At 49.1% G+C, this 12,564-nt stretch overlaps 1 protein-coding gene across 1 annotated transcript in view; it reads left to right on the top strand.

The window, feature by feature from the left end:
• The window catches only part of LOC311226569 (sodium-dependent neutral amino acid transporter B(0)AT1-like), a gene marked incomplete at both ends in the record, with an annotated part of 84,475 nt that extends 73,818 nt beyond the window's left edge, over window positions 1-10,657 (top strand). The window contains one exon of the mRNA XM_084311989.1: window positions 10,466-10,657. Coding sequence (XP_084168115.1) covers window positions 10,466-10,657 — 192 coding nt within the window. The remainder of the gene's footprint in view (window positions 1-10,465) is intronic.
• Between the last annotated feature and the right edge of the window lie 1,907 nt (window positions 10,658-12,564).

Genomic DNA, 12,564 nt, shown 5'->3' with positions numbered 1-12,564 from the left:
TCGTCCTGGTGCGCGCACTCTATACCGCACACAGTAACTACTATAACTCGATGGTTAAGGACTTGGATACTCGGTTAACCGCACGTTACTTATACCGCACACAGTAACTATTATAACCCGATTGCTAGTGCCTGACTCTGCACTAATTGTTTATATACTATCGCTGGTACTGCTAGGATATCGTGTCCACTAGCCAGTACTTGTTATCACCCGTTGCTATCTCACGGGGCCCTCTGGCATAACTTTAGCAACAGGGCTCTCCAGAGCCCCCGTTCGCTGCGACTGTTCGTTGTTCAAGTTCACTGCCGAAGAGAGCGTCTTCCGTTTCTCTCCTCCATTTATCTCCTCCCAACTCTCTCCGCCACTCTCTGCCTGCTACCGCCCCCTGCTGGTCCCGCCTGCCAGTCACAAGGGGAAACGCATTGTAGAATATGATCCAGTACTGTCATTTATAATCCATATTCCAGTGCTCTTCGGAAGGGGACGCTTGTGTCATTGTTCGTGTGAATATCAATGATGTCTTTGTGTACAAAGGGAATATAAAACACCAGTCGGCAGTCTCGAATAATATACAATATTTTCAGACTGCTACACTTAGTTCCCTTTCATTGGTGAAAAGTCTCCCCCGTCTTTTGGAAATAATAGTGAGAGAGGCTCAGGCCCGAGTTTCCTTAACCCCTAATTGCTCCCGAGGTGCAGGTCGGCACCTTGCATGGTCGCCTCCGCCATCGGTGTGTGAATGTGCGAGTGAAGTATCAAGGGGTCTAAGTTCTGTTCTGATATACAGAACCAGCTACTCTGCGTTGTGTTTGTCCGTCCTAATTCCCTTGTACTTTCAAAATACCAGGAAACTGGCCTTGTTCGACGGCAGCTATGCAGGAGAATGAAAGAGGAGAATGTAGTTATTTCAAAAGTAGTGGTTTATTAAAATCCACAAAGTTATACAAAAATGATCTGTTTCAATCACAATGCTATAGTATTGATATACGAGACCCTATGCCGTCTGTAATCAAAACTAGACTAAGAAAGTAGATTAAAGAATGGTAGTTCTTCATTGTCTTTGTTCTCTGCTGACAACAAAGAAAGTCTTTTCTCCCTCCAAAAAGCTTCTTCTCCGTGTTCCTCTGCTCGCCGTCCTCCGTGTGAATCGGGAGGTGTGTCCCTGTGTCGGTTCCGTTTTTTGTGTGTCCTTCAACCTCCCGATTTTATCCATGAGCGAGAAACCCTGGGCGTGACGTCACCAAGTGACCTCACGCATAGGATTTCCACCCAATCGCGAGCATTCACAGTGTATTTGAAAATGAGGTGGCCCTTAAGCCCAACAGTTCTCGTTTCATTGTTTTAAAACTAGGTAAAAATAGTCCTAATATACTGGGGATTTAAGTCTTCAAAACAGTCTTTCTGGCTTAAATTAAATAGCTACAAACAGTTTATATTTAGCGTTCATTAATAATATGTTCCCACATGATTTATCAAGACTCTTTAACCTAGAGACCACATTGTTTCATCTCATTCTTAAACACAAACATATTACCTCTTTAACTAGTATAATCACAGCATATAATCACATCATTCTATTCAGCATCATCAGTCCAACATAGCAGTCATATATGCAGGTATTTCACATTGATGGTAAACATCCTAACTCAGTAAAAACACATTTAAGTTATTTAACTCAACTTTAAACAGTCTAGGTATTTCTTTAACCTCTTTATTATTTTCTATGTGGGATTAATTACTTTGAGACCAAATGGTGTTCTTCTGTGTTTAACTAGGGCTTATCTAAAACCCTTCCTGTCCCACACCCTGAAGAAACCAGGTGGCTCTTTTGTTCTAGAACCCCCGAAGGGCTTACTCAAACAGTTCTTTATCTTTTACAGCCGGCTGTTGAGTAGCCCAACTCACAACCTATTGTGGGTGTCTTGCTTTAGTAAACAACCCTATCTATTTAGAGAGACAGGGAAAAAGGGCAGAGTAATTTAATCGCCTTTTTACAACTCTGTGCAAATTAACAGGTGGTTTCAAACTGTGTCCTCTTCACCTCCCCTCTCCAGGGGGGGTGGAGACACAGCTTGAATCAGAACCTCTGACTATCTCCAGGGCATAATCTAAACAATATTACTTTACTTTTGGTCCACTCTTAGAGCCTATGTGTTGTGAAGGGCCAGATTAAACCGAATATATATATTTATTTGTATATATATATTTGGTTGTATTTGTATATTCTCTAATATTCCCTGATATCCCTTGTATATTCCTTGTACAATATGCATTGAATATCCATTCTAGCCTACTGAACATCCCATAATAGTCTCCATTCTACTATTGGTCGAGACCTTGGTGCCAGGCTGCCATACCCCCCAGACCCAGTTCAAACGTACCGCTCAACATGTACGAACAAGTCCTAGTTCCGCGTAGGAATCTGGCTACCGCACCACTAACGGTACTATTTGTTCATAGTGCGTATATATACTGCGCTACTAAAGTAGGACTTCCTTTTCAGTCCAGTTTCTTACCCTCCAATAGAGTGACAGACGTAAAGCCTCCCCGCGACGCCACGTGTGGGAGTAAGGCCAAGTTCGGCCTACCATCGGTATTGAGACATCGTGTATATTAATATTTGAATAGTCATATTTGGCACTATATCGTCGAGTTGGACGTAGTCTATTAAGCTAATAATAGTCTGTTAATATATAGTGCTTCGTACGGTGAGAATACTATCGTAGTCAGTACCCCATCGTTTCGGGCAGAGAACTGGCTGCTTATCCAGGATGGTCGACCCCATGTGAGACTGCATCCGAGGAGCCCCAGAGCCGACAAGCGAGTGGACCTGTATACCGGATTATTCTACCGACGACAGCCCGCCTTCCCAGGCACGGATTATGCTTTGTGTACAGTGATTATTCCATGGATAAAGACCCCCGACACTGCCGTGTGTTGGAACCCCCCCCCTGGAGAGGACGCAAGGTGAGGAGACGCTCTGCAAGACGAGGTCGCTTCACGTCTCTCCCCCGTGGACCGGAGAGAGCCGGCTCACAGAGAGTCCACCTGCTTTCATCTGTGGTCCAAGGATCGCTGGCGCACCGAGCTGCACTACTGTGGGTTCACCCAGGATACCCTTAGCCGGACGAGGCAGCCAGACTCTACCCCCCCCCCCCTCCTACTCCTGTTGTCTTACAAGCGACCGGATTAACCCCCCTAGTGTATCCAGTCTTATAATCATTAAAGTATCATTGCTGTTATTCCTTAACTATTCCAGGTCGTATATTTACCGCCTGCGCCATCAGAGATTGGACATTCTCTATTGATATACCGACGAATACTCTTTGCCATAAAAGTGCATACTATTTCAATTCATAAATGTAATTAAGTGATTAAGTGCTTGCTCTACACACCATTGCTGTGTAGGAATAAATACATACTTCGACTTCGTACATTTGTGTTGGATCCGTTTCATCTACGTGAGAGTGTTTATCATAATATATTTATGCCGAGTACTGGGTGGCCGAATATAAAGTACAAAGGTAGTGGTAGTAAGTATCATATCTAGTAATACAGTCAGGGAATTGTACCCCTCAGTTACAATTGGTCCTTCGAACCGGATGGTAATTAGTGTAATATTAATATAGTGTTATTAATATTGAAATGGCCTATGATGAACACTCCACGAAACGATCCTCCTAACCAACGCCCGCAGCGCGAACGACGGCTCCCTCAGTACTTAGAGGCTTACGCTGTCAGTCAACAACCTAGTCTTCTACCAACAGTAAACGCGGTAAAACTAGAAAGTAAAAGTATGTCTAACCCCAACGCCCAGACTACCCCGACCATAGAGGCCCCTACGGGTTCTAATGTAACTGACCAAGTTCACGGTGGGGACCAGTGGGAACCAGACATGACTTCACACCCCGCCAGTACTGAAGAAGTAGTCCCCGATGAGTCCCGGGAGGAATACAACGCTACCGAGAGAGAACTCGGCACGGAAGAAGACGGGGAGAGCACCGTGGAGATAGAGCCCCAAGGCTCCGCAAGGAGTACCCCGAGGGAAGGCTCCCCTATACAACCGCCTTCCCCCAGCGAGGCAGAGAGGACCCTACAGCAGGCCTTCCTCATCAGCCTGAACGCCGCTGCTGAACGCGACCGACTGCAGATCCAGCAGCGGAGCGAAGAAGAGCATATACGTCTAGAAATAAGACGCATTCAGAGGGAAGAGAATGTGGCCCGAGACCGAGCAGACAGCCAGCGAGCAGCTGCTGGTGCTCTACGGGACGCAGAGCGCGACAGACAGCAAGCGCAACTAATAGAACAGCTGATCAGACGGACAACACCCTCTCCCTCCGCCAGAGGCTCCAGGAACTCGTCTAGACACACCTCCAGGGCGGCATCCCCTAGCCGAGTAAACAACCCTGAACTTGACCAACAGACGAGGTCTATACCCCCCACAGACCACCTCCCCCCACCGGTCCAAGCGAGACCTAGCAACCGGGAAGGAGCAGCATATCCTGTGGAGAGGCTAAACCAGAGACTACAAGCACTGGATGACCTAACTGAAGACGAAGAGGAAGAGGAGGAGAACCACGCCCGACGACAGCACAGTACTCTACCGGACCAGGAGGTCCGGTACAGCCCAGGCTATACTCCCGCGGAGCTGCGCTACAGACCCCCGACTCTATACCCGGGTGAGCACGACGCACGACCCGCACCGAGGAACAGCACCTGGACAAGCGGGCCATGGTACACTGCCGGTACCAGCCCATACCAAGGAGCGGGAGGAGACTCGCCTAGGAGGCCTCTCCCCCAACGCTCGCCGATGTATCCACAGTCAGCGTCATACATTGGCACGCCTATGGTACCCGACTTCACCCAAGAGAACCGGGCCCAGTATACAGAACTCCGCATGTGTCTGGAGACCATGTTGGTGGATGTATTGGATGAACGCCATAAATACGCCATCCTACTGAAGCACTTAAAGGTACCCCGCGCACATAATATAGCGCTCGCCTACGCGACTTCCACCACCCCATACACAGCAGCGCTGGTAGCATTGGACCAAAGGTATGGGCGCATATGGGATTACGTGATCCAGGAGATCCGACACATCGACCGCTTACCCCCAGCAATAGACAATCGAGCACTGGACGACCTGTCCATCAGAGTGCAGTCCCTGGTAGGGATGTTGGGAGCGCAGAGAGAGAAGGGGAGGCATGAACTTTACGCCAACTCAAATGTGGAAAGGATCTTGGAGAAGCTGCCGCCCGCTCGACAGGAGCGTTTTAGGCGGCAGAGAGACCCCCGAGACCCGAATGGCCCCGAACCGAACCTCCTCGATCTAGCAGACTTCCTGGCGAGAGAAGTCAGCAGCCTACGGCTAGATACATTCGGACGGAGCACCCCTGGCTCCAGAGAAGGAACCAGACGACTAAATGATGGAAGAAGATCGGTGACTGTGATGCACCAATCGGAGTCAGTACCGAGCAGCAGGAGCCACAGTACCCCCTCCAGAACGGAGAAGTGGAAGATAGTGTGCCCCTACTGTGAGAAAGAACACTGGCTAGCGCAATGTGACTCCTTCCCCAAGCTGAACGCGGAGGAAGCAAGTCAATGGATAAAGTCCAACAAGCGCTGTTTTCGCTGTGCGCGCTCACACATGGCAGCCGAATGCCGCTTAAAGAAAAGGTGCACCAAGTGCGATGGAGCCCATCTGGACATACTTCACGACAGTAACAGACGGCGCCCTTCACCCGCACCATCCAGCAGCAAAGCGAGCGTCATGTACATCGATCCCGCCAGCAGCAGTGGAGCCCGAGTACTCCTAAAAGTAGTGCGTGTGACACTAAGCTACCAGAATAAAGTCCTGGACACTTACGCCGTCCTCGATGACGGGTCAGAGAAGACCCTTCTGCTCGCCTCCGCTGCGGCCCAGCTAGGGCTGCGGGGAAGCGAAACCCAAATGACAATTCGGACAATAAGACGAGATTTGAAGACGATAAAGGGCGAGAATGTCTCATTCTCTATCGCAGCAAGCGGCCAGCCTGAGCGACGGTACCAGATTACAGACGCTTTCACCAGCCAAGAAATAGGACTGTCGCGGTACACATACCCCGTCGCCAAGCTGATGGAGAAATATGCACATCTGCGCAAGTTACCGATCCCGCTCATAGACAATGCTATGCCGACCCTGTTGATAGGCTCCGACCATGCAGACCTCATTGTCCCGATAGACCGGGTTCATACCGGACCCCGAGGCTGTCCTGCAGCAGTCGAGACCCGTTTGGGATGGACTCTCCAAGGCCCGCTCGCCAAATCTCTCAACCGAAGTACAGCCACTAGATGTCTCCACTCCCGAGTCACAGAGGGAGAAACCGCACTCCTGCAACACGTAGAGCGGCTATGGACCTTGGAACAAATGCCCTTTAAGAACGGAAAGAAAGACATTCGCTCTAAAGATGACATTTACGCCATTCACCTCCTCGAGACAGGGACCAAGAGAGTCCCGGTCAACGGCGTGTTGAGATACGCCACGCCACTCCTGCGGCGAGAAGGAATGCCTACTTTCCACGCCAAGACAGACGCCACAGAACGGTACCTGCTGAACACGGAGCGGCGCTTAGCCAGGAACCCCGCCCAGGAGAGTGTATGCCGCGCTGAGATTGAGAAGCTCATCACAGCGGGACACGTCACAAGGATGGACATTAAAGAGGCTGACCAGACCACTGAATCGTGGTACGTGCCTCACCACAAGGTCCATCACAACGGTAAATACCGCATAGTATTTAACTGCAGCTACCAGATCGGATCCCAAAATCTGAATAAAGAGTTACTGCCCGGTCCCACACTCGGCCCCTCCCTACTCGGCGTTCTACTCCGCTTCCGCCAGGAAAAGGTGGCCATCAGCGGGGACATTAAAGGAATGTTCCTGCAGGTGAGATTAGTAGAGGAGGACAAGCCCCTGTTACGGTTCCTATGGAGAGAGAAGCCAGGAGATGAGCACCCAGCCATCTACCAATGGGAAGTCCTCCCCTTCGGAACGACGTGCAGCCCCTGCTGTGCTACATTTGCACTACAGAAACATGTAGCAGAGGACCCAGCAGCGGACGAAGAGGTCCGACACAGCGTAAAGAACAGCTTCTACGTAGACAACTGTCTACAAAGCCTTTCAACCCAGGAAGAAGCCGAGGCTCTCCTGATTAAACTCCGCGCCTCAATGATCAAAGGCGGCTTTGATCTCAGGCAGTGGGCCAGCAGCGATCCGCAAGTACTGCGCAGCCTCTCCTCCGAGGACAAGGCAGCCAGCAGCGAGACCTGGATGGCTACAATCCCGGGAGAAGCCCAGGAGATGACCCTGGGATTGGTGTGGCGATTCAAAACAGATTCGCTTCACTACAGACACAAGCCCCTGACTACGGAGCAGGGAAGGCCGGCGGCGGCGCCGACCACCAGACGGAGTGTGTACACAACACTCGCCCGACAATATGACCCGCTAGGATGTATTCTACCGTACACCACCAGGGCAAAAATGATTGTACGAGCATTGTGGGACAAGGACCAGGGCTGGGACGACCCCATTCCCGCACACCTTGCATCCACCTGGAGAGAGTGGGAGATGGAGCTCCACTCACTCCCAGGCGTTAATATGCGCCGAAGCTACTTCCCACCCACGGTGAGGCCAGAGACATGTAAAATGGACTTACACGTCTTCAGTGACGCCTCAGAGGTCGCATACGGATCAGTAGCCTACTTGCGGGCCCAAGAAGAGGGGGGAGAGATCTACACAGCATTTGTCCTCGCCCGCTCGAGAATAGCCCCACGCAAGCAACAATCTATCCCACGTCTAGAGCTCTGCGCAGCCCTAGCCGGAGCGCACCTAGCCACGCTCATCCAACGTGAGCTCACCATACCGGTGTCTAGAACAATCCTGTGGTCAGATTCCACGACAGTACTCGCCTGGATCAAATCGGACTCATGCAAGTACAAAGTCTTCGTGGGAGTCAGAGTCACCGAGATTCAAGACTTAACCGAAGAGTTAACCGGAGAAACAGAGTGGCGCTACGTTGATACAAAACAGAACCCAGCTGACGTCATCACCCGGGGAATGCCCCTAGATGACCTCACCCGTCGCAATGTCTACAGTGACGGCCCAGCATTCCTAAAGCTCCCGGAAGGAGAGTGGCCCACGCCTATCCCGAGGGAAGCCAGTCAGGAGGAGGCTGAGAATAAGAAGCCTGTGTTCTGTGGATTGAGCACTGTTATCTCCGCAGACCCCAACATAGATGATTGCACTACCATAGAGAGTGCACAACAAAGGACATTCCTACTGCACTACCTACCGTCTCTACAGACCCGCCAGAAGTGGGTAAAGGAGAGAGACAATTTGACAGAAGGAACAGTCGTCATGATTATTGATCAATCACTGCCCAGAGCTATGTGGCCGGCCGGCCGCGTAAGCAAAGTGATCACCGGTGCCGACGGCAAGGTCCGAGCAGCTGAAGTGCTTGTCCAGGGTCGCACTTACACCCGTCCCGTGGCGAGGCTCATAGAACTGCCCCGACTCCCAGACACAATCGATGATGACCATGACCCTATAACCCTATGACTTTGTGAAGTTGACTGACCCCTACAGCAAACCCTTATGTGTAAATAGACAACGCGATTAATCTGTCTCTGCTTAACTGATTAGGTCTGGGACCAATCAGGGGGTGGCTGTTGTGAAGGGCCAGATTAAACCGAATATATATATTTATTTGTATATATATATTTGGTTGTATTTGTATATTCTCTAATATTCCCTGATATCCCTTGTATATTCCTTGTACAATATGCATTGAATATCCATTCTAGCCTACTGAACATCCCATAATAGTCTCCATTCTACTATTGGTCGAGACCTTGGTGCCAGGCTGCCATACCCCCCAGACCCAGTTCAAACGTACCGCTCAACATGTACGAACAAGTCCTAGTTCCGCGTAGGAATCTGGCTACCGCACCACTAACGGTACTATTTGTTCATAGTGCGTATATATACTGCGCTACTAAAGTAGGACTTCCTTTTCAGTCCAGTTTCTTACCCTCCAATAGAGTGACAGACGTAAAGCCTCCCCGCGACGCCACGTGTGGGAGTAAGGCCAAGTTCGGCCTACCATCGGTATTGAGACATCGTGTATATTAATATTTGAATAGTCATATTTGGCACTATATCGTCGAGTTGGACGTAGTCTATTAAGCTAATAATAGTCTGTTAATATATAGTGCTTCGTACGGTGAGAATACTATCGTAGTCAGTACCCCATCGTTTCGGGCAGAGAACTGGCTGCTTATCCAGGATGGTCGACCCCATGTGAGACTGCATCCGAGGAGCCCCAGAGCCGACAAGCGAGTGGACCTGTATACCGGATTATTCTACCGACGACAGCCCGCCTTCCCAGGCACGGATTATGCTTTGTGTACAGTGATTATTCCATGGATAAAGACCCCCGACACTGCCGTGTGTTGGAACCCCCCCCCCTGGAGAGGACGCAAGGTGAGGAGACGCTCTGCAAGACGAGGTCGCTTCACGTCTCTCCCCCGTGGACCGGAGAGAGCCGGCTCACAGAGAGTCCACCTGCTTTCATCTGTGGTCCAAGGATCGCTGGCGCACCGAGCTGCACTACTGTGGGTTCACCCAGGATACCCTTAGCCGGACGAGGCAGCCAGACTCTACCCCCCCCCCCCTCCTACTCCTGTTGTCTTACAAGCGACCGGATTAACCCCCCTAGTGTATCCAGTCTTATAATCATTAAAGTATCATTGCTGTTATTCCTTAACTATTCCAGGTCGTATATTTACCGCCTGCGCCATCAGAGATTGGACATTCTCTATTGATATACCGACGAATACTCTTTGCCATAAAAGTGCATACTATTTCAATTCATAAATGTAATTAAGTGATTAAGTGCTTGCTTTACACACCATTGCTGTGTAGGAATAAATACATACTTCGACTTCGTACATTTGTGTTGGATCCGTTTCATCTACGTGAGAGTGTTTATCATAATATATTTATGCCGAGTACTGGGTGGCCGAATATAAAGTACAAAGGTAGTGGTAGTAAGTATCATATCTAGTAATACAGTCAGGGAATTGTACCCCTCAGTTACACTATGTATAAACACACACCTTAAACCTGTTCTTTGGCCGTTCTCAGTAGATCCCAGAAGAATGTAACTTCTCCCCCTAGTGTCCCAACTGCTTTGGCCCTTTGGTTGACTGAATAGGACAGCTGTTATGACTAAAGCTTACGTTTGCTTAAAACCTTTTCTATTAGGAACATTTCACAACATGTTTAGGATTTATGGTTTATCAAATAATACTACACGAGTGAATGGGTAAATGTGAGGAACAAATTGTGGATAAAAGCCGCTATAAATGCAGCCATTTACCAACATTTTCAGTCCACACCTCTGCCTGACCAGTCTCTCGTTCTCCCCAGGACATGTTCCCCGACACGAAGCAGACACCCTACCCAGACTGGGTCGTCGGCGTCATTGTCCTCCTCTCCGTCCTGCCGGTGATCTCCATCCCGCTGGTGGCTCTCTACAGACTCATCCGCTATGGGGTCCCCAGGAGGACCGTCAGTGGCCCCACGCCGTACGTCAACGACGCCTGCGAGGTTGATTTGTGAGAACAGAAGCCAGAGAGAGCGGAAGTGTTTTAACCCTTTCACTGCCACACTACATGGAACGCGTGTTCTTCATTCATCTGTAATTCAACATAATAATCTGCCACAATAGGGAGGTGTGGTTACGCCATTGCCGTTTTTTCGTGTTCCACCCTCTGTCCAATGCAACGTATTTCCCCATTGCCCATTTCTAAATCGTCTCGTTTAAAACAAATAAAGCATGAACATTTGCATGGTGTACCTTTCTGTGTGTATTCATCCACAATCAATAGCTCAACATGAAAATATTCGCAATTAATCATAAAAAAGAAATCGCTGAATTTTATTTCAACCAAAAATGCTTAAACAATAATGTTAGTGATAGAAGGGAACACATTTTAGGGCGGCTAGGTGGTGTAGTGGGCAAGGCACTCGCCACCAGTGTGGAGACGCTAGGATTCGTGTGTTCGAATCCAGCTCTCCACATTGTTTTTCAGTTTGGCTGGTCGTCCGCAGTAATACACATTGGCCGTATTACGGGGAGGGAAAACTGAAGGGTGGGGATCGAACGTTGTGAACAAGCGACTCCTACAAGTCGGTTGGTGCGCCTGCGCAGTAGAATCAGGAAGTGTCGGGGGCAGCGTGAGCCTCCCACGCGTTACTCCTCGACACTGAGAGATCGAGCTGCGCAGGTGAAAAGATGCAACTGCTGTTACCTCAAGTACCGGAGGGGACTTGTGCTATGTATGACTTAGTCCACATTGCAGCCGGCTTGTGGGAGGCAAGAAACAGCGTTCGTGACAGGGGAGGGTTGAATTGGATGATACGAAATTGGGATGGGAGAAAATATGGAAAAATGGGAGAAAAAAGTGGATAAAAAAAAAAGAAGGGAACACATTTTGTGCAAAAATGGAAGGCTTTTCAATTTCCATGCCGCAGAATTGTTACAATAGCCGATAATCTGTATAGCCGAGACTGTCTAGCACAGTCTCTGGAGCGTAACAGTAAGAAGCATTTTGTATGAAAGTATTCTGTACTTCTGTATGACAACTATTAAAGAAACTTGAGAAACTAATCCATTTTCCCAATGATAAATCCCTCGCGGGCGGTCCGCCTGAATACTTTCGACAACAAATGTTTGTTTCCGCGTCTCTGATTGGCCACACGCGTTTCTGGACATGTGCGGCAATCTTGGGACCGCAAGATTCTACACTGGTTAAGTGTAGGCGCTCTTTCGAAGTTGGTTAAGGTTAGAGTTTGTCTTAGAGCATGGCGATAGAGCGCCAGGTAGTTTGCACTGCAGGCTGTTAGACCCGTAAATAGGCGCAGAACTTGCTGTCCCACGATTGGCGCACATGTCACATGACCTGGCCAATCAGAGCGCAAAACTCGAACGCGGAAACAAACATTTGTTGTCGAAAGTATACACGCGATGTCAGACTACACCTCCGTTTGGACACAGATTTTAAGAATTTCCAGCCACTCTTAACCCATTCTCTGCCATCACTTTGATCATCCTAAACCATCCTCTGCCAGCGCTATTTGTCTATGGAGATGTTCACCTTCTTTGCAGGGCTATTGTTAAGGGGATGCAGACCAGAGAAAGACTTTCGTCTTGTTTACATCAGGGTCCCCCATTTTCAATTCATCATAACATATATGACATACATGACATACAGATAGACAGTACTGCTACATCTATACTTTTATGACATATCAGATTTGCAAATACAGTACTGTTTGTGATACAAAAGTGTCCAGAAAAAGAGTGTATATACATTTGACGTAGGGGGGGGGGGTTGGGTGGGTGGGTGGGGGCTGTACATTGGAGGTGGGGGGGGGGGGGGGTTGGGTAGGGGGGGACACACATTGTACACTGTACATTGGAATACTGACAAAGCCATACTTGGTCATTTACTGTACAACTAGGT

This window comes from Notolepis coatsorum, assembly GCF_963971535.1.
Source record: "Notolepis coatsorum genome assembly, chromosome: 4".
Classification (NCBI taxonomy): domain Eukaryota; kingdom Metazoa; phylum Chordata; class Actinopteri; order Aulopiformes; family Paralepididae; genus Notolepis; species Notolepis coatsorum.
Note: the sequence above shows the minus strand (reverse complement) of the source record. Positions and strands in the feature narration are given on the sequence as shown.